At 35.6% G+C, this 18,835-nt stretch overlaps 6 protein-coding genes and 1 non-coding gene across 7 annotated transcripts; 3 read left to right on the top strand and 4 right to left on the bottom strand.

Moving 5' to 3' along the window:
* Window positions 1-5,932: 5,932 nt before the first annotated feature.
* On the bottom strand, window positions 5,933-6,015 carry F4817DRAFT_t39. The gene has a single exon. It is a non-coding gene; the product is annotated as a tRNA-Asp (tRNA).
* Window positions 6,016-6,159: 144 nt separating this feature from the next.
* On the bottom strand, window positions 6,160-7,468 carry F4817DRAFT_368946 (RTA1 like protein-domain-containing protein; the record flags this gene model as incomplete). Its single annotated transcript, XM_049307293.1, has 4 exons — window positions 6,160-6,451; window positions 6,511-6,948; window positions 7,034-7,094; window positions 7,156-7,468. 4 exons carry the CDS (start codon window positions 7,466-7,468, stop codon window positions 6,307-6,309), a joined length of 957 nt encoding a protein of 318 aa, XP_049161814.1. The 3' UTR covers window positions 6,160-6,306.
* Window positions 7,469-8,557: 1,089 nt separating this feature from the next.
* F4817DRAFT_312950 (uncharacterized protein) lies at window positions 8,558-9,019 on the bottom strand (the record flags this gene model as incomplete). The annotated part of the gene is made up of 1 exon (XM_049300185.1): window positions 8,558-9,019. One exon carries the CDS (start codon window positions 9,017-9,019, stop codon window positions 8,558-8,560), a length of 462 nt encoding a protein of 153 aa, XP_049161815.1.
* Window positions 9,020-9,418: 399 nt separating this feature from the next.
* F4817DRAFT_328152 (methyltransferase) lies at window positions 9,419-10,968 on the top strand. Its single transcript, XM_049302125.1, has one exon. The coding sequence runs from the start codon at window positions 9,841-9,843 to the stop codon at window positions 10,777-10,779; it is 939 nt and encodes a 312-aa protein (XP_049161816.1). The 5' UTR covers window positions 9,419-9,840; the 3' UTR covers window positions 10,780-10,968.
* Window positions 10,969-11,253: 285 nt separating this feature from the next.
* Window positions 11,254-13,362, top strand: F4817DRAFT_328154 (HET-domain-containing protein). Its single transcript, XM_049302126.1, has 2 exons — window positions 11,254-11,464; window positions 11,593-13,362. The coding sequence occupies exons 1-2, from the start codon at window positions 11,390-11,392 to the stop codon at window positions 13,315-13,317; spliced, it is 1,800 nt and encodes a 599-aa protein (XP_049161817.1). The 5' UTR covers window positions 11,254-11,389; the 3' UTR covers window positions 13,318-13,362.
* A 450-nt stretch (window positions 13,363-13,812) lies between these two features.
* F4817DRAFT_277941 (uncharacterized protein) lies at window positions 13,813-15,185 on the top strand. Its single transcript, XM_049299516.1, has 2 exons — window positions 13,813-14,009; window positions 14,069-15,185. Exons 1-2 carry the CDS (start codon window positions 13,892-13,894, stop codon window positions 15,046-15,048), a joined length of 1,098 nt encoding a protein of 365 aa, XP_049161818.1. The 5' UTR covers window positions 13,813-13,891; the 3' UTR covers window positions 15,049-15,185.
* A 137-nt stretch (window positions 15,186-15,322) lies between these two features.
* On the bottom strand, window positions 15,323-17,707 carry F4817DRAFT_312954 (amine oxidase catalytic domain-containing protein; the record flags this gene model as incomplete). The annotated part of the gene is made up of 1 exon (XM_049300186.1): window positions 15,323-17,707. One exon carries the CDS (start codon window positions 17,705-17,707, stop codon window positions 15,323-15,325), a length of 2,385 nt encoding a protein of 794 aa, XP_049161819.1.
* Window positions 17,708-18,835: the final 1,128 nt, after the last annotated feature.

An 18,835-nucleotide genomic window follows, 5' to 3' on the forward strand; every position in this document is an offset into this window, starting at 1 on the left:
TTAAATGTATTATATTAAAATTAAATAAGTATAAAAAATGTTTTTTTTATAATATTAACGTAACCGGTTAATATTTAACTCCTTTTTTTTTAAACCGATATTATAATAATTTGGATAAAATATTAACTTTTTTATTTTATTTTTTAAAACAATAGTTAATAATAAACCAATATAATAAAAATTATTACGTTTATTTTATTTATTTTTTATTTAAAATTTTAATAATTATAAAATAAAATAAATTTTAATAGTTAAAAAATATTTTAATTTAATATTATATTCCTTTAAAATAATGTTTTTATCGATTAAAAGAATTAATAATTGTAAATAATTTTTTATTATATATTTTATAGTTTATTTTTATTGGAGTTAATTTTTAAAAATAAAAGGTTATAAATTAAAGTTTTATTTTTTTATTTTTTTAAAAGAAAATAATTTTAATAATAAAATTTAAAATATTAATTTTAAAGAAAATTTATAATTTAAAATTAAAATAAATAAAAATTGGGGTTAATATAAATTTAACTTTTAAATTTTTAAAAATTTTATTTATTTTTAATATTTATTTTTAATTTTTTTTATTTTTTTTATTGGTTTTTGTGATAGGTTTAATTATTGTTAAAAATCTTTTAATAAATTATTTATAAAAGTTTATAAAATTTATAAATTATTATAATTTTTTAAGGTTGGTTAGTGATTTTTATTTTATAATATATTTAATTTTATTTTTAAATATAAAAATATTTTAAAAGTTAATAATATAGTTTAAGAATTTTATTTTTTAAATTATTTATTTACATTTATACAAGGCAATTGCGAAGTAATACGTGGTAAATTTTTTTAAGATTTTTTTAATTATTTTATTATATTCTTTTTAAATAATGGTATATATAAATAAATTATTAATATATATAAATAGTTTATTATTTATTATATTTTTAAAAATATTATTTATTATAAATTAAAAGATAATAAACGCGTTATTTAATTTAAAAAGTATAATAAAATATTTATAAAATTTATATTTATATTTAAATATTATTTATTATTTATTATTTTATTAAATATAAATTAAATTAAATTTAGCTTTTAAGTTTATTTTAATAAATTATTATAAAGTTTAAAATTAGTTTTATATTTTTAATATAAGTAAAATAAAATAATATATAAATATTATTATTATATTTAATTTTTAATAATTTATTATTAAGTAAAGTGGATTTTTAAAATTAGGTTTTAATATAAAAAATATTAAAGATATATAAAAAAAAGTAAATTTATAAATACGTTTTATATTAAATATATTTTTTAATTATAATTTAAAAGTATTAAGTTTTTTTTTATTTATAATATAAAAAGGATTTTATAAAGGTATTTTTTTTTTTATTAAATTAATAATATAATTTTATAGTTAATGTTTAAAAAAGTATTTTCTAATTTTTTTATTTATTATAAGTATAAATTTTTTAAATTTTTTAAATATTTTTAAAAAAAGATTATTATAATTATATTATATTAATATAATATATTTAATAATAATTTTTTTTATATAATGGCATTGGTAATATTTAGATAAGAAATATATTTTATTTAAATTTGAAAAAATATTTATAAATTAATAAATTTTTAATTATTATTATAAAAAAATAAAATTATATTTATTATTTATAATATTAAATTTAAAATTTAAATAAGTATAATATTTGGTTTAATATTTAAATATTAAAGAATTTATATAATAATAATTTTCTTTTTTTATATAAATAATATTAAAAGATATAATTATTTTTGGTATATTTTTTTTTATTTTAAAAAAATTTTATAGTTTATCTTTAAATATAAATATAATAAGTATAATTATTTTTATATTAAATAATATTTTTATAAAAAATTTTTATTTATTAAATATTAATATTATTTTTATTAAAATTTTTTTTTTTAAATAAGGTTTTTTTTACTTTTTTTTTTGTGATTTATTAAGTTTTTTGGCTAATTGCTTGGTTACGGCGAATTGGTATAAATAAATATTTTATTTTTGTTTTAATATTTTATAAAATATAATATAAAAGATTTTTAAAAATCCAAATTATTATTATTAATTTTAGTAATAAAGTAAAATTAATTAATTTTTTTTATTATTATATTTATTTTAATTTTTTTATAAATAAAAAAATTAATTATTTATTATTATTATATTTTTATTTAGTTAAAAAAATTTTATAATTTAAGGATATTAATAATTTTTTATTATTAATATTTTTTTTAATAAAATAAATAAAAATATTATAAATATTACGTTTATATTATTAACATATTTTTTTTATTTTTTTTATATTAATTAATATTTACTTAATTAATTCTTTAAAAAATTTCTTTATTTAAAATTTATTAATTATTTTTGAAATTAAATTTTGGTTTATTAGTAAATTTAAATTAATTTTTATTTTTTAAAAATTAATTTTAATTTAAATTAAAATAAATTTTTTTATTACAATTTTATTAATTTAATTTTAAATATTCCGTTATTAAAATAAACCTTTTTTTTATTATTAAAAGTTTTAAATTAATTAATATATTTTTATAAATTTAACCAATTTTTTAAATTATAGTAAAAAATCTTTTATTATTATTTAAAATTTTATTTTATTTAAAATATATTAATTTAATAATTTTATTAAAAAGAATTTTAATAATATAATTTTAAAAAATAATTTTAAATTATTAAATAATTTTATTAAAGTTTAAAAATTTTATAATATATTAAGTTACGTTTTTTATATATTTAAATTTATATATTTTTTTTAAGTTTTTATATTTTTTTAAAAAATCTTTAAATTATTTTTATAAAATTAATATATAATTAATGTATTGATTTATAAAATGAAATTATTTAATTTAATTAAAATATTATTAATATTATAATTAAACTTTATTTATAAATAATAATTTTATTTAATTAATATAAATATAATTTTTAAAAAAGTTTTTTACATAAGTTTTTAAATATAATTTAACTTTTATTTATTAAATTTAAAATTTAATAAAATTTTTACTATTATATATAAATGGTTTATTTAAATATATTAAATTAATAATTATAAAAATAAATTTAATAAACTTTTCCAATATTTATAATAATCGTTTTTTGGTATTATTTATATATTAAAATTTTAGGTTTTATTTAAACTTATTAAATCTTAAAAATAAAAACTTGCAAAATAATTTTCAAAATAAATTTTACAGTCTTTAATTATTATTATTATTACTAAAACTTTTTAAATTTTTTCTTAAAATTTTTACTAATATATAAAATAATTTTAATTTTTATCCATTTTTTTCTAATATAATAAAAGGTTTAATATATATTTTTTTAAATTAAATATAAATATTTTCCGAAATTTATTTAACTTAAACATTTTATAACGTTTATATTAATAAAATATCTTTAATTTTAACTTTTAAATTAAAATATTTAAACAAAAATATTTTTATTATTATTAATTAATAATTTTAAAAAAATTAATTAAAAAAGAATTTTAATATTACCTTTTTTTTAATATTTTATAAAATTAAATTTATAAAAATAAACTAATTAATTACCAATTTTAAAATAAACTTAATTAATATAATTTTTATATAAACTTAAAGTTTTTTTAACTATTCCCGGAAACATTTATTTATATACGTTAAATTAATATATTTTTAAATTAAAAAATTATTAATTTAACCTTTTTTTTAAATAATTTAAATTATTATTTTCTTTAATAAATTTTTTTAAAACTTTTATTAAACTTAAAAATTTAAAAAAGTTTTATATTATTTTCGGATAATATTTTTTAATTTAATAATTATTATTTATTATATTTTATTATTATTGAAAAAATATATAATTATTTTTTAAACCTTTTAAAAAAATATTAAATTAAATTATTTAATTTATTATTTAAATTAAATAATTTATTTAATTAAAACTATTATATTAACTTAATATATTTATATTATAATATTATATATTATTTATAAAATTTAATATTATTAATTAAATTAATTTTAATTATTTTTATAATTTTTATTTATTAAATATATAAAAAATTAAAAAGATTTATAAATCTTTTTTATTTATCCATATAATTAAATTAATTAATTAAATAAATTAATAATAATAAAATTAATAATATTAATTTTAAATATATTTTATATAATTATTTTATAATTTTACAATTTATATAAAATAAAAATATAATTATTATTAAAATATATTAAATTTATATTATCGATTTAAATTAAAAATAATTCCGAAATATTAAATTAAATTAAAAAATATTTTTAATATTTATTTTAAAAATATTTTTTAAAAAAGTTTTAATTAAAAATTAATTTAATTATATATTTATAAAATATAAAATTTTTAAGTTTTTTTGTAAACTTTTTTTTTAATTAAATAAAAAAGAAAATAATTTTTAAAAATATAAAATTTAATATAAAAAAATACTTTAATTTAGTTTTTTTTTTAATAAATAATAATGGTAAAAAAAAAATAACTAAAATAAAAAAAAGATTATTAATAAAAAAAAATAATAAAAGGTTTTTTTTAAATTTTATTAAATTTTAATTTAAAATTTTAATATAAAATAAAATAAATAATAATCCAAAATATATATACCATTTTAAAAGAGCAACACTAGCTCGGCAGTGGGGGGGGCCCTATTCAGGCAGTAGCCACATCGTCCAGCCACAACCGGGGGTCACGCGGGAGTCACACAAGTACTACATGTATTCCCATACAATTTTATTGGCATACACATATACCTTTCATGCCAACCCCGCGTAATCCCCAGTTCTCCAAGATGCACGCCTTTTTATTAGCTAGCCTCATATCTAATCTAATCGCATAGCCTGTGTCTATCCTGTCAACCAGCCTTTTAGCCTTATACAATAAAAACGTTGTTTTCAGCCCTTTTACCTCCGAATGATTGCATGCGACCGAATAATAGTAATATCTATAATTAGATCTAAGGGCCTTACATCATAATTAAATTGAATTAAATCGACGTAATTGAATTAAATTGAATAAGAGGCCGTACAAGAGGACGCAAAAGAGGCCACGAGATAAGGTGCGAGATAAGGGTATTGCCAGGCAGGCGGTGTGGGATTTAGCCAATAGGAGGGCGCGCATTTGGTCGAAAGGCGTTATGTAAGAATTGTAGTGCATATACAAGAAAAATGAACATGAGGTACAAAAAGATACTAGAAAAGTTGTATGGTGGGAGACGTACCTTTAGTTTGCCCCACTTTGACTGTGGCTACTGCCTGAATAGGGCCCCCCCCACTGCCGAGCTAGTGTTGCTCTTTTAAAATATCAAATCTTTTTAAAATAATAAAAAATTATTTATAATAAAAGCTATAAAAGGTTTAAAATATAATTAAAATTATTAATAATTTTTTAAAGTTTTAAAATTTTTAATTTTTTTTTTTTTTTTAAAAAAAAATTTTAATTTATTTATAAATAATTTAAAATATATATCTTTTAATTTAATTAAATCTTTATTAATATATTAACTTTATTTATATATAATTATATGATTTTGTAATATTTTTTATTTAATAAATCCTGAAATAATTATCTTATATTTTTTATTAATTATTTTCTCCAACCAACAATCTCTTGGCATTATTGTCCGTGTGACATTGATATAAAAGACCCTTTACAATGGAGTAATTAACAGGCTATACCGCATCAACTGTCCTTTTACTGAAAAGATAACAAAGGATAACCCTGGAAACACCGGGTAAAATGGATAGTTTCGCAAACTTATTTACCTACCTAAGGTATCGACTATTATAGCTGGGAAAATTAGGGCAACTATAGTGGGATCCGAACCCACATGGACTTGATGCCCCCACAAACTTATACCGAAGAAACAAAAAGATGCTCTCGATCGGGGAATCGAACCCCGGCCACCTGCGTACTTGTGCGATGACAAGCAGGTATCCTGACCACTAGACCAATCGAGAATTGAATCGAGAATTGGATGAATCGTAGCTTCCCAGACGATGAAAATTTGTGTCCAATTTCAACTTATAACGCAACGGATCATGTTGAATACTATTTAAGTCTATGCGAATTTAATTTTATTAACAGTGGCATTCGAATGGAACCGGAGATAACATAAACAGAGCTAGGTGTACAAAGACTATATGATCTGTAGAAATGAAAAGTGAGAGCTGGGGTTTGATGCGGCTCTTAAGGCATCGGCAGATGATATGTCTCGTCTAAACTTCGAACCTCGCAGTTGAAAGTATCGATTATGCTGAGGCGGGCGTCTGAGAAGGGACCTTTTGAAACTCGTAACCATCCGAACCAGATACATTCAACAAAATTTGTTGACTCTTCTTGAAGATAAATCCGGGATGAGCAATCATGAGGCAATACACGGCAGAAATAACCAATCTATAACAAATGATTAGCATGTAACATAATACTATTAACTACGCCAAATGGGAACTTACACTCCCTCCAAGCCTATAAACAAAGACTCGTCATGAATAAGCTCACCCCTATACCCCTCACGCAATTCGACAAGCCGGTACGTGCATCGAGCTAAAATCAACATTATAGCTAATGTCATCAAGCTAAAGAAGACCTTTAGTCTAGTTCCAAAATCCAAACCGGATATGTTTCTTCCTAGGTCTGCTTGGTATTGGGTAGAGCGGAAGTAGCGAATCAAGTAATCTCCAAAGAGGCCACAGAAGATCACCATCATGGCTACTTGCAGACTAAGACCGACAAGCGCCATGTCTACCCCAATCTCGCTCGTGCCTGATGATGCAGTAGATAAACCACCCCCGGCCGCTTGGAATATCAAACAGACGACATCGGATGGAATGAAGACCCAGTAGAAAAGGTCGGGTCTAAAGCGGGAAAGTGAAGGAGAGAAATCTTTGATGCTATGTACGAGTTAGTGAATTGAAGACAATCGACAGGTCGTAGTGTATTTGAAAGAGACTGAGAGGCATTAGGGCCGTTACTTACGCCGCTGCGAGTGTCACATAGATAGCAGCTGAATAATAGACCGGACCACTAGTAACACAAACTATCATATCGTAGTTAATACCCCGACGGAGACAGCAACGGTACGGGGAGAAGAGACGAACTGATTTGAATCATAAAAGCCGCAAAGTTGAACGGGTTGTAATGCATGGAAATCCGAGCTGCGTAGCCCAAAGTGGCATTGACGGCGCCGAGAACCATACATCCCATGAAGAACCAACTCTTCCATCGAATCCCCAGGTAGACATGTATGCATGCAGAAAGGATGTACAGACATAGGAAGACGACGTTGGCAGCGAGACTAGGCGCGTAGCCATACACGCTTATCTCCACGGGGCATATCTCTAGAGTACAGTTGGCACCAGGCCCGAAGACCTTGGTGTATGGCGGTACGTCTGGTGGGAGACCTGTCGACATATTTCCTCAATTTCCTAGTAGCTTTATTCGAGTATACTCTTTGCTAATGGAGGATGTGACGATATGGCCTGGATGGAAAATTTGGCAATTATCGAGATCGCTTGAAGACGAAGGCAGATAAAGCAGATCTATAAGGAGCGTAGGGGATGGTTCTGAACCGCGGACATACGGCAACTTAAGAGTTGAATATGGTATATATAGAAGAAACTATGAACAGAGGTAGTTAAAGATAAGGCGTAAGATGATTTGGACCTATAAATATAGTTGATATTGACCCTATTATATCTCCCAAGAGCTGAAACATCATTATCATTTTTTCTTACAGTAGGCCGCGTGGCAATCCCGCCGTATATTCTAGGAAAGGCAAAACCCATAGTAAGTGAACTTGGCGTAGCCTATTCACAAAGGTTACCGTTAAGTGATTCTACAGTGATCGAGTACTAAATTATCACCATCCCCAGATTCTCTTCGCACCCGCTACCATCTAGCCTCTCCATTGGTTCTAGTATTAGAGTCCAGTCCCGGCGGCGCAGCGCTTGGCGATCAACCGAATGCGATCGAGCCAGGGTTCCCATTGGTTGGACACTAGATCAAGACCTGGTTTTGAAGATGGCGGACAAAAATTCGTCCGACGTCGATATCATCGTGAGGCTCTGGCGTATCCTTATTTAGCTGCGCCAGTGGGATACCATGATTCTAGAATGTGATGTAGCGTTGTCAAGGGTAATCATTGGAACCATACTCAAACGATGCCTAAGGAATGGTATGGCATCAAGCGTATTGCCACGTAAGTATTATAGTAGATTTTCTCTGGGAAAGTAATTAGAGAAAGAAGTGGCTATAAATTCCGAGTATAGCTACATTGTCTAAGTCACGTTTCACTAACAGATATGCGTATGTATTTTTTTAAAAAATAATAATTACTATGTAAAACATATCGAATAGACTCCTATATAGCCGATTGTATTGCACTAAATTAAACCTACCTTAGATGAAGTATATGTAGTAGGCTAAGAAAAGGACCTATCCGCACTGCCAAGCAACAAGCTCCAGGCTTGATGCCTACAAGTACGCTCGCACGCTATCGTGCTAATGAACCCACGTACGAATCGGCTGGTCCATAACTTCATCGACCCACCGAATCCTGCGATTCCACGCATCTGGTTCAACCGAGGTACGGTTACTCAACAAGTTTCCAATATGGACAGCCTCAAGAGCCTCGAGCATGTGCTCTCCCTTGTCGACATTGTAGATCCTGGCCGACCGCTTACGCTGTACAGGAGTTCTTGACGAGCTTTTCTCGTACATGCGACGCTCGTGGTTGTCTGTCCAGCTGTAGGAACGTAATAGAGAGTCGTAGCAAAGGCGCTGGAAGGCTTCGCAGGCCTCTATCGCGGGACCGTCGAAGCCGGCCTCGATAGCAAGTTCCATAGCCTTGTCAGCTAGCTCCAGCGCAAAGCTCTGCTCAGCGCGGGTAGGTGCTCGACCGACCATGTGAATAATTCGCGACGCCTCAGCGTGGAGGGCATTGATGGTGTCTATAGCGGACATGATGTACTGTAATGTTGGGGATGTGATGGGTGGTTTTCTTCTTCTTTTGTGTTATAGCTGTATGTCCTCTCTAGCTGTAGGGCGAAATTGGTAGCTCTGAAGAACATTTCATATATATTAGAAACTTAAGAGTGTTTTAATACTATATTACGAGCTACAATAGTCATTGTGAATACTTTGTGCCTTAGGATTCATTTTACATCAGCTGACTGGTTTTACAAGACTTGGTCCTGAAAGAATAATTCAATAGCATTGTGAGAGAACAAAGGGAGAAACTCAAAGTGTGATGCCGCCATTGAAGATTCTTTCAACTTGTCTTTGATAAGTTTCACTTTAATGGATTATGCGATTGTGCATCGCCTAGAGAGTGCGTCATCTTTAAGAACAGGTAGGGCGGAGGGCCGTGCCGGAGGACCGCGCCGCGCCGGAGAATATACTTGCATGCCGACATTCCGGTGACATAATTCTCATTTCCAAATTCTTCCTCTTCACTTAGCAACAATTTTACTAGCAGCATTTTCAGTCCGTGTTTCGCCTTTTGAGCCGAAGTTACCTAGATGATCAAGATGTAGATCAGAGTACTATGTTGACCGGTAGGCAGGTAGTTAATGTCCACCGGAGTTCACGGAGAATTTCATTAGCGCCGGCGCTCAGCTATATCAAAAGGAGTCTCTTCACCGTGAAATTTACTAACGCATCATTTAATATAACGATAACATAATATTATAAATTAGATCGCAGTACTTTCACTTTGCACAATTTCAGCATCTTAACTCTTTCATTTTTATAATCAATCTAAACGTTGCTCATTGCCCGCCAAAATGTCTTCCGAGGCCGTCCCGGAGACCACCTTCCGGTCCTTTACCCCCGCCGAAGCGTCTAACTATGCTCAATTCCGACGGGATTACCACCCCACACTGTACAACACCATCCTTAGCCGGCATATATCTACCGGCGGTAAGGTTGACACTCTCCTTGATGTCGGTTGTGGACCAGGCATCGCCGTGCGCGCCCTCGGCACGCGCTTCCAGCATGCTATCGGCTTTGATCCTTCGGAGGGCATGATTACAAGCGCGAAGGAACTTGGCGGGACGTCTGGAAGTGGAGAGCCGATCCGCTTCGAAGTCTCCGCTGCTGAAGACCTCTCCGGAATTCCGGACGGCAGTATCGACCTCCTTACCGCCGCAACTGCAGCCCATTGGTTTAATATGCCGGCATTCTGGGCAAGGGCGGCGGAAGTTTTGAAGCCGGGTGGGAGCGTGGCGCTGTGGACGTATACGAGTGCGAAAATTGCGGATAGTGTTCCGAATCCCGCAGCGATCCAGGCCGCGGTTCACGCATTCCAGAAGGAACATCTCGTGAAGCACATGGCTCCCGGGAGTTTCCTATCCCAGGGCTTATACGTTGATCTACCATTGCCATGGAGTGTGGAACCTCCTGTCGCGGATTTCGACAAGGAATCATTTTCCCGGATAGAATTTGGAACCGGGAAGGAGGGCGCCTTGCCAGGAGAGCAATTTTTCGCGGTGGGGGAGCCGGAGGTGGACTTGGATAAGCTGGAGGCCTTGATGGGGACGGTGAGCACGGTGAAAAGATGGAGGCAGGAAAATCAGGAGAAGGCTGGGACGGAGGAAGATATCGCGAGGTTGATGAGAAGGAAGGTTGAGCGATTGCTTCACGAGGCGGGAGTAGAAAAGGGGAAGGAGGTTATTAAGAGAGCAGAATCGGGTGTGCTACTGGTGGTGAAGAAGAAGGCTTGATTTAACTTCACATCTTTGGAGGGCTACCTCGGCATATCTGCTATTAAGCTCTCATAGTTACTGCATCTATAAGCCGAGTTTTGGGATCCATTCTCATTCGACAGAGGCTTCACCCCTATTGCGTAACCATGTATATTCAACCATACTTAGGTATCGTTCCCTTATAATAGATTGTGTTATACTTCCAAGCTATGGCCAGTGTTTTAAAGCTCGATTCCAGGTCTCCAATGAATACCCCCATCTTCGAGCTTTATGCAGTGCACGTAACCTACTCCACTACGAGGGGATCAACCAGATCGTAAGCCAATAATCCTATATGCAGTCCTACCGTAACCCCTGAAACTTTCAGCTCGGACAGCTCTGCCGGCTGAAGAGCTGATTGGTTTACGAAGATCATCACACAGCAGTGGTAGGATCTCTCCTCTATTTCTGTGGCTGTGTTGCAGGAACACCTGTCGACTAAGCCTCCAATCATGAATATTCACTTCGGTGAGGGTGGTAAACAGCATGGTCTAGTAATTGTTCAATATGTTCATATTCCACTCTAGTTTCTTCCCTCCCGTGTGGGGAGATTGGTTTCCGATTGTTAAACTGCAATAACCATTATCCAATGCGGCTTCTCCATGTTCATACAAGAAAACTGGAGGAATTCAATGGTGACTCCATCCCGCCCTATGCTATTCTAGTGGGTATAACTCCAGTTCATCTCTGTCAGAAAGCCCCAGATATTTATTCCATTTGGCTTTACTTAAGGGTAGTGAACCCAAGTGGGAGATGGGCGTAGTGATTAAATACTAATACGAAATGGTATAGTCTCATACGTGGTGCAAACATGAGATAACTTTTCAAGATCTTTTGAAATGGGGTCCCAAGATCCTAGATGGCTATGCAAAAATAGAAGGATGTTGCCAGCAAGCGGCAAAAGATGGTCTGCACTACGTGTGGATTGATACTTGTTGCATTGACAAGTCAAGCAGCGCTGAACTTTCCGAAGGTATCAACTCGATGTTCCAGTGGTATAAAAGGTCCATGGTATGCTACATATACCTAGCCGATGTATCTGCAGAAGATGATCCATATGAGCTATCCTCCGAGTTTCGACGAAGTCGCTGGTTTACTAGGGGCTGGACGCTCCAGGAGACACTCGCGCCTATGGAATTGGTATTCTTTGACAAAACTTGGAATCAAATTCAAGTCGGTCGGCTTATTCGAGCCGCGAATTCATACCGAGGTCAAAACTCGAGTGCGCTCCCTAGCCAAGAAAAGTACCTCAATCGGTTAGGTCTGCTCACCCTTCTCTCTGACATTACAAATATCCCAAAGAAGGCCCTTGATACCGGAGACTTTTCAAAGTTCTGCGCTGCAGCTCGGTTAGCATGGGCCGCCAACAGAAAAACAACGCGCGTTGAAGACGTGGCCTATAGTCTTCTAGGTCTCCTCGAAGTTAATATGCCTTTACTTTACGGCGAAGGAGATAAAGCCTTCCTACGTCTCCAAGAAGAAATCATAAAATCACGCAATGATGATAGCTTATTGGCTTGGGGGTACCGCCTAAGACTAAATGAACGCCCCAAAATATATGCTGACAATGTCCTTGCTCGGTCACCTTCGGACTTCACTCATTGCCACAGTTTCCAGAGTCTCGAAAGCGACGAAACAAGCCCTCAGGTGCCGTTAACAACTTCTCATTCTGCAATGACCAACATTGGAATACAGACGGCAATTCCCATTCGGCCTATTGATCCCAAAATTGGTGTATTTATGGCCATTCTCAGATGCGCTTTCACCGTAGATGGCTACCGATGCCACCTGGTTGTTCCGTTGGTTAACACAAAAGGTGGGGACAAGAATCACTACAGCCGGGCACCGGGCAGTCCACCATTCCATATCCAAAGAGCCAAACTATTTTCCCTTATTAACAACTCGAAATTCTTATTTTTCCTTAGTCGCGTGCCATTATTGTGGAACTGTTTTGTCACGAAGGCGACAACAACTCCTATCTATATACGAGAGAACCCCTTAACAGCACCGCCACGGGTATCTTGGCCAAAGTCCAACAAAAAGGAGCATGAGACAATGAGCTTATATATAGACGAGTTAGTATCCGCTGGGTTCGAGCTCTCGTCTTTCTATCCACCCTGGATAAGCAAAAAGTCAGCCAGTGGCAGTAGTCTTGTTTTGCGATTCGGTTCATCGAATTCAGCAAGATTTGTGCTCATATTTTCGAGACCGAAGGAGTTTTCTACAGGATATCTATATTTTGCCGTTTGTATAAGTCAAACGGCCTGCACGATCTCAGAAGTTGAGCACGATTCTGCTTTGGAGTATTTGATGGAACAGAGCCACAGTTTAGAAATTAACATGGATCGCCATGGAATAAAGCAGAGGGAGCTTGACTTGGAAGAAGGAACAACGGACGGGGGCGTTCGACTCATCCATCATATATCGTTCAAATACATGTTTGGCGATATTAGAATCAGTTGTAGTACCGGCGTGGTCAACGCATCACGAGCTCTCCGAGCGCTGTACTTAAATTAATAAATGATACGAAACCCATATACTCATATATTCGTTCCAAGTGTGCAGAGACTTCTAGAGGCCAGTACCTAATTATATGGGAAAGTGTCGTATATATAAAGTAATAACATTTAACATGTAATTTTGGCGTGGTGATGAGATCAGGAAATGTACTGCATGTCATATTCCTGTTATACATCCTTAAATCCTTACGGGAATATTGTTACCTTGAGATCAAAACTAAAGGCCAAGGTCCGTTACAGCAGCTAAGTAATAGAGCTTAGGATTAATTCTAATTTAGAACCCATAATAGAAAAATAAAGACTTAAAAATTAGAAGATAGAAGTGTGCGTCGATAGAACATCCAGCCGTCTTAATACGGTGGGATGGAGGTGATTCTCATCGGGGAGATGATGACAGGTCCGAAAACAAGACGAATCACAGCCCACAATCATATGCAATGTAACACACCTACATTAAGAGGCACATATATGATATGATAGACCCCAATCCGACGCGTGAAACTAACAATTATTTACGCGAAAATAAGACGCGACTTGCGGATCAATGTTGTGACCGCGAACTTCAATTTAGAATGGACGTCCTTGTTACCAATCAATTGGGATCAACCATTCTCCAAAGACAGGGGACTCATCCTAAAAGAATGAAAAGGAAGCGGAGACCATCCCCTAATAGCGCTCAGGGGTGGATGCGTACGTTGCTTATTCTCTATTGAGAAGCCGATAGCTATTGTAACTAACTTGAAATGTAGCACCATCGAGCAACACCCAGAACAGCGATAACCTATCAAATGACTGTCGCCTGGGCCTGGTCTCGATAGTTCAGGCCGTCCACAGCGCGAACGTCCAATATAAATCTATTGTCGATGAATATTTACGATGGCGAAATAAGTTACGGACCCGGTCTAGTTCCAACCTAAAGTCGACAAGATTTAACAACGATGATCTCCAAACATTGGACGAAGTTATGAAAACCTACCTCTCATTAGATCAGTCTGTTGCTTGGCAACTACTGGCAAACTTGGGCGAAAAGTCTTATATCGATATATGGAAGCGGGCGGCTGAGAACATGGCGTATTTGAGGAGTCTATCGAAGCACCAGACACCGAAACATCTGGAAAAGGCGAGGAACCGAGCCGTCGATCTTAAGAACTGCCGAGTCACGGTAGAGAATAGCTTCAACCTTGTCGAAAAAGAGCTTCGGGCTTCCGGGTTCGATCATCACTGCGAAGCTATTCTCGCGAAGAGAGATATGCTCTTGAAGTACGAGGAAGCGTACCCCATACTACCAGAGCCTCGCTCGGTGCCAGAGATTCATCAGGAATCACCACCTACCTTTCAGATGTCGACGCTCATTTTCATCGTCTTTACGGTGGTGGCGTTAAGTTTCATACCCATGGGTATGGCCTGGTCTAGATCACCCAATACGCCAGGCTCTACCGGAGATTCGGACTTCTGGGTGCAAATCCAAAACACGATACTTCAACTTCTAGGCCTCTCCACGGCCATGCTTGTCGCTCACCAGAGGTTATTCAATGATAACACCGCTTGGAAGTATGCTTGTTACTTTACTATCGCCGGTGTTATATGCGCCGTTCTTGCGGTACCGGTGTATTTACTTGTGCCGACTATATGGTCCTCCTTCTCATCCTTCCTCGCAAGCATTATGCAGGTTGGGGCGACGATCCAACTAGCTCTAATCGCGAAGGCGCCCAAGCAAAAACAGCTCTGAAGAGGAACCGTATTTTGCTTCTGATGTTATATGGGTCGCATCTCTACGCCGGCTTCAGAGAAATTATAGTGGGACAGGATAGGGGTTAAGCCATGGGCATAACAAACGTCGGATAACGATCATTGACTACCTAACTAACTACTATATGGATATCATGTTAGTTAGATGGTATTATGAATTTTAAGGTATATCCTATTTCGTACTTCTAAGCGCGAATCGGTAAACTTGGGCTTAAGCATAACATACCCTTTCCTTGAGAGCTAGGAAGTACTTATTATAGCTGTATAATAGGCGCGACGGTAGGTTCTTGCAACGCTACATTGCACTGCGGCAAGTCGATCCCGTATGTTTCGCTAACAAGCTCCGTCGCATTGCTATCGTCCGTCGTCCCCGGTGCAGTATACCACCTCCTATTCTTAAGGTCGCCGTCCTGAGATTGATCGAAGAAGTTCTGCGGCGCGAACATGATGCTGCTGACGGCTTCGGAGTACAGTGTTACAGGGATATCCTCGCTACGCGTGAAGTGGTGCATGCCCAGGTTCAGCCACATAACGAGGTCCGTGTCCTCGACGCTTTCGCCGTCTAGGAACTTGGAGAAGTCCTGCTGTGGCTTCCAGGGCATATTGAGGTTTTGGATACTGTTGCCCCATGGCTCTGTATCATGCTGCCGCGTTACGACTAGATGCGATTTGGACAGCGCGGTGTTGTGTCGTGAGAACGGTGACTTTAACGTGCTGAGCCGGATATTTGATTTACCTGGCACGATGCGGTATCCGCGCGGCGAACCCCATTTATTCGTCGCGCTGGCGTGGTTCACAGCGTACATGAGCTGCCCATTATTTGCCCAGCTTAGCTCTCGCTCTTTCTTGACATTATAAGTCTCCAGCGCAATCTGTTCGAACTCGCCGAGCTCCGGCCACCATGGCTGCGTCGTGTTGACCGTCTTGAGCTCTGTTACTTGAAGATTATTCTCAGTGCCGAGGATATCGAAGTCGGCTTTCCAGGTTAGCACATGATCGTGTAGCGATCCTTGCGTAGCCTCCTGGATGCGAGGACCCCACGCACCCTGGTCGCGGAAGAAAAAGGAGGATTGCAGATACCCCGATGCTCGAACCGTGATCTCCAAACTACCATCAATATGGAACGCGTAATCGAATAGATAGTCGTAATTCCCTACGGTGGCGATGGAGCGCAGTGTCAGTAACGATCCTTTTACAACGCCCAGGTTGGAGAAGCCGTAGTCGTTAGACACGTCCCCTTCGCGATGTCGAGATAGGGGAAACCCCGCATCTGACTCAAAAATACAGATAGAATTAGGATTGACGGTAGATGTATTCCCATTATGAACAGTCACGTTCCAGAATGTAGAGCCGAACGGACAGTCAAACCCCTCAACCATCGGGAACAAATCGGCGCCTAACTGGAAATATGTATCGTGATACAGGGTCGAAGCGGCCTTTGGCTGGAAACCGCCGTATTGCGCAGCGGCTTCTTGCATCGATAACTCGTACAGCACCCGATCACCTTTGAAGCGAATATCATAGAGCATGATCCCGAGGGTCTGTGAGTGGGCGACGTAGAATGACCATCCCAGGTACTCGACGTACTTTTGCTCCGAGTCCAGCTTGTACCGCTTGCCACCGACTTCGAGATTTTGCGGCGCGAACTTATCTTCCAGCTCACGAGTCCCCATCGCAGCGTTGTACTTGACCAACGCCCAATCGTAGTCGGACGGCTGGTAAAACTCCTCGACTAACTCATCTGCTTTGAATGCTGCGCGAAGCTCTGCGACCGTCCGAAAGAATCGCGTGTTCGTCACCAGCCCCTTGAGTTTATACAGCGAAGCATCTGTACCAGTGGTGTCGAGCATAACGTAGAAATCTAGTGGCCTCAGATAACTAGCAGGCCCAGGAAGCCTAAACATAATGACCTGAAACGCCTGGCTTCCGTTAAATGACGTGGGAGTAGTAGGAGCCGCTACCAGAGTCGACCTGGAATCATTATAGCCGTAGAAAACACCACCGAGGAGCGCAGACGTAATATCAGTAAGGTTAGACATCACGGAAACCAATAGGGGTTCTGCGGCCTCACGTCGCTTCTCATCGAAAAATCGCCCGTTGAAAGGCACGGCACCTCCTGTCCCGCCATTGAACGGATAGTCCAGTTTCTGGATAACAGTCTCACTCGACACAGGCAAAGGACCGACCATGTACTCTTGTGACACCGGCTCATGTTTGCCACCTTCGAATATGATAACCCGAGCCCACGAACTAGGCTTTGGCCCTGATCCATCTAGGTATGGAAGTACATCAGATTTGTTGACGGGCACGGTATCTATATACCATACGTAGTTGTCGTTCACCTTTGCCGTATCTGGATCGGTTAGATTTAACTTAGAAGCAGGGTCGTGAAGAAGATTCCAGACAGCCAGATTATCTTCCGGTGCTATTTGAGCCCAGGCATTGGCCTTTGGAGCAGTCACTTGCTCTGCTGGCTCATATAGTGAACATGTTGAGCATGAGGCCGTCTTGGATGAATCATTGCCTAGGGCGGATTTGGATAGTAATGTCTGTCTCTGATAGCCTATCGGTGGTGTTCCAGCAGCATTGCCAAATGCAGCAAGAAATAGTACCGTGTAGACGACGAGTAGCAGCGGCATATTCTCTGTGGCTAAAAAACTGCGTAGTAATAGTATATTAGGATTGAAGAAACATTGACTAGTGGTGCTCGCATACAAGGCATTTATACCCCTCCGTGGTTCCAGGCGGCAATCGGGGTCTTTTACGGTCCCACCATGCACCACATGGCACCTATGAATGGAACCTATACAGTTATTGCGGACAGGTAGAAGATCGTCGATAACGACATCGCAATATAACCATAACATTGCCGGTACTTGACGGGCCTCGCCGTTGTCTATGGGTAGGTAGATAAGAACCCAGTAAGGAGCGATTGCCCACTCCGGACCCCGACATATTGCGAAAGCAATTTATAGTATATTTCCCCAATTATACGTTGGTAGCCAAGGGAAAATGGTTGCGTTGGTGTAACATAGGCCGGCTCCGAATTGGCAAGATACTAGGTTAGATAACTCCTATCAGTATTCGAATAGGCACTATATACCCCTAAGTGAGATAGTTACAAGTGAATAAAATAAAATTTGACATGACTATATCGCATAGGGGAAAGCATTGGAAGAATTGTTAAAGCGGCAAAGCCATCTATGATATAGTTAGTGAAGGCGAATAAACGGAAATATTTGAGATCTCAACCTATCTTACATAGGTATTCAGTATTGCCAAAGGGGATAGAAACATAGCGAGTAGTAATAAGCCTATGAAATGGTATATTATAACACAATTTATGTCAAAACAATGGGAAACTACCTAATGTATGAGAGAAGCCAACAGGTTACCGGGTATCTACCGAAGATATCAGTTAGTGATCAATGAAATAGCCAATATACTAGCTTAGGTACCTACCTAGGTAGTCAATGACTTTACTTGTTAATCAGGGGTAGAAAAAGGGGCCGAAGAAAATTTGGAAACCGGGAATTTGAATGTCTAAGTGATGATATAAAGGAGACTAGCGCCACAAAAACTACCCCTGAGGCGTTGCAAGCCAGCTATGGGTTTCATGTATCAGTGTAAACTCATCTACATAATCAAGTTATCAGCAATTCGGACAATATTTAGTCATGTGAACCAGTGTTAAACAGTGCAAAAACTCTTTATTAAAACTATTTACTAAAACAAATCCAAACATATTACTAAACTATCTTAATACA

This window comes from Daldinia loculata (assembly GCF_022478755.1).
Source record: "Daldinia loculata strain CBS 113971 unplaced genomic scaffold F4817scaffold_8, whole genome shotgun sequence".
In the NCBI taxonomy this organism is placed as follows: Eukaryota; Fungi; Ascomycota; class Sordariomycetes; order Xylariales; family Hypoxylaceae; genus Daldinia; species Daldinia loculata.